This window comes from Diachasma alloeum, unplaced genomic scaffold (assembly GCF_001412515.2).
Source record: "Diachasma alloeum isolate Michigan unplaced genomic scaffold, Dall2.0 Dall_scaffold_00179, whole genome shotgun sequence".
In the NCBI taxonomy this organism is placed as follows: Eukaryota; Metazoa; Arthropoda; class Insecta; order Hymenoptera; family Braconidae; genus Diachasma; species Diachasma alloeum.
Genome location: NW_021680345.1, coordinates 506,018 through 507,177, shown reverse-complemented (window position 1 = coordinate 507,177; position 1,160 = coordinate 506,018). Strand labels below are relative to the sequence as shown.

The window sequence follows — 1,160 nt, the reverse complement described above, 5'->3', positions numbered from 1 at the left end:
TATATATATATATATATATATATATATATATATATATACATATTTTCTAACATCATATCTTGCCGTTTCATGACATTCTACATCATTTCCAAGCAAAATCAGAAGATCGTAAAAATGGGCGATTACAAAGCTCCCATGCGGAAGCAAAAAAGAAGAAGGCTAATAGCAAAAAATAACGATTCACATCCCAAAAATAACGGTATGAATTTTTGTGAAATTTTCACAGTTAAATTTCTCACAGACCACGTTTCACGTTTCTAAATGACTTGACGAAAGTTTTTATCTTCTTAGTCCAAGATATTTTACTCTTGAAAATTTTCAAGTCAGAAGTTTCTTGATATTTATAAATAAAGACGTATATCTCAAAAAAAAACTTTGTTTTTGTCAGTGTGAAAAATGAATTTACCTGCTCAAAGACGTCGTCCGGCCTAAAATCTCCAAAAGCCTCCCAAACGACTCGAGTGTTTCGTTCCTCAAAAAATCGAACTCTGATGTCTTCTTTCATAATTTTCTGGCAGAATATCATCAACGGTGTTCCTCCAGCAACTGAAGCCACAACAGAACTCAATTGACATATCGTCAAATCGAGTGTTAATTGTTTAGCGTGAATGGGATCAGACACCACAGGTTTAAGTTTGATTTCACATTGCTTTGCGTTGGTTCCAGGTGGTCGAAGATATACCTGAAAACATAGTCTGACTGCGTTCAAGTCATCAGCTGAAATCTGAGTGGGATCAAAGCCCTTTCCAAACGGATCCACGCCAGTCTGTTTCCTTTCCTCTAGCGCCTTTTTCACATCTTTTCGTTTGACACATTGAATGCCCAAGTTCTTGAATTCAATTATGTTGCTGTCTGGTTCTAGGGTTGTGGTAAATATACCATTATGTGAGCCGGGCTCTTTGCTCACAACGCGATAGGGATGAGCTCTGTATTGGTCTTTTGTCACGCAGGAGACAATAACTCGGCCATTTAACCAGGGCCCAATAATCTGGAGAATGAAACAAAATGAGTAATTTCAGAATTTTCTGGTGGAAAACAGGTTTTCAATTGAAAGCCCGAGTTGAAGACCCGAGTTTGTAGCAAAGATGTCAGACAAGATATGAATGTTTTTTTGAGCTCAAACGAAAGAGCGGGTCGAGAAATGGCGTGCTAGGACCTCT

The 1,160-nt window shown here is 37.7% G+C and overlaps 1 protein-coding gene across 1 annotated transcript in view; it reads right to left on the bottom strand.

Moving 5' to 3' along the window:
• The window catches only part of LOC107042991 (transcription factor p65), a 7,519-nt gene that overhangs the window by 4,383 nt on the left and 1,976 nt on the right, over positions 1–1,160 (bottom strand). The window contains exon 2 of the mRNA XM_015264279.2: positions 407–988. Within this exon, the coding sequence (XP_015119765.1) occupies positions 407–988 (582 nt within the window). The remainder of the gene's footprint in view (positions 1–406; positions 989–1,160) is intronic.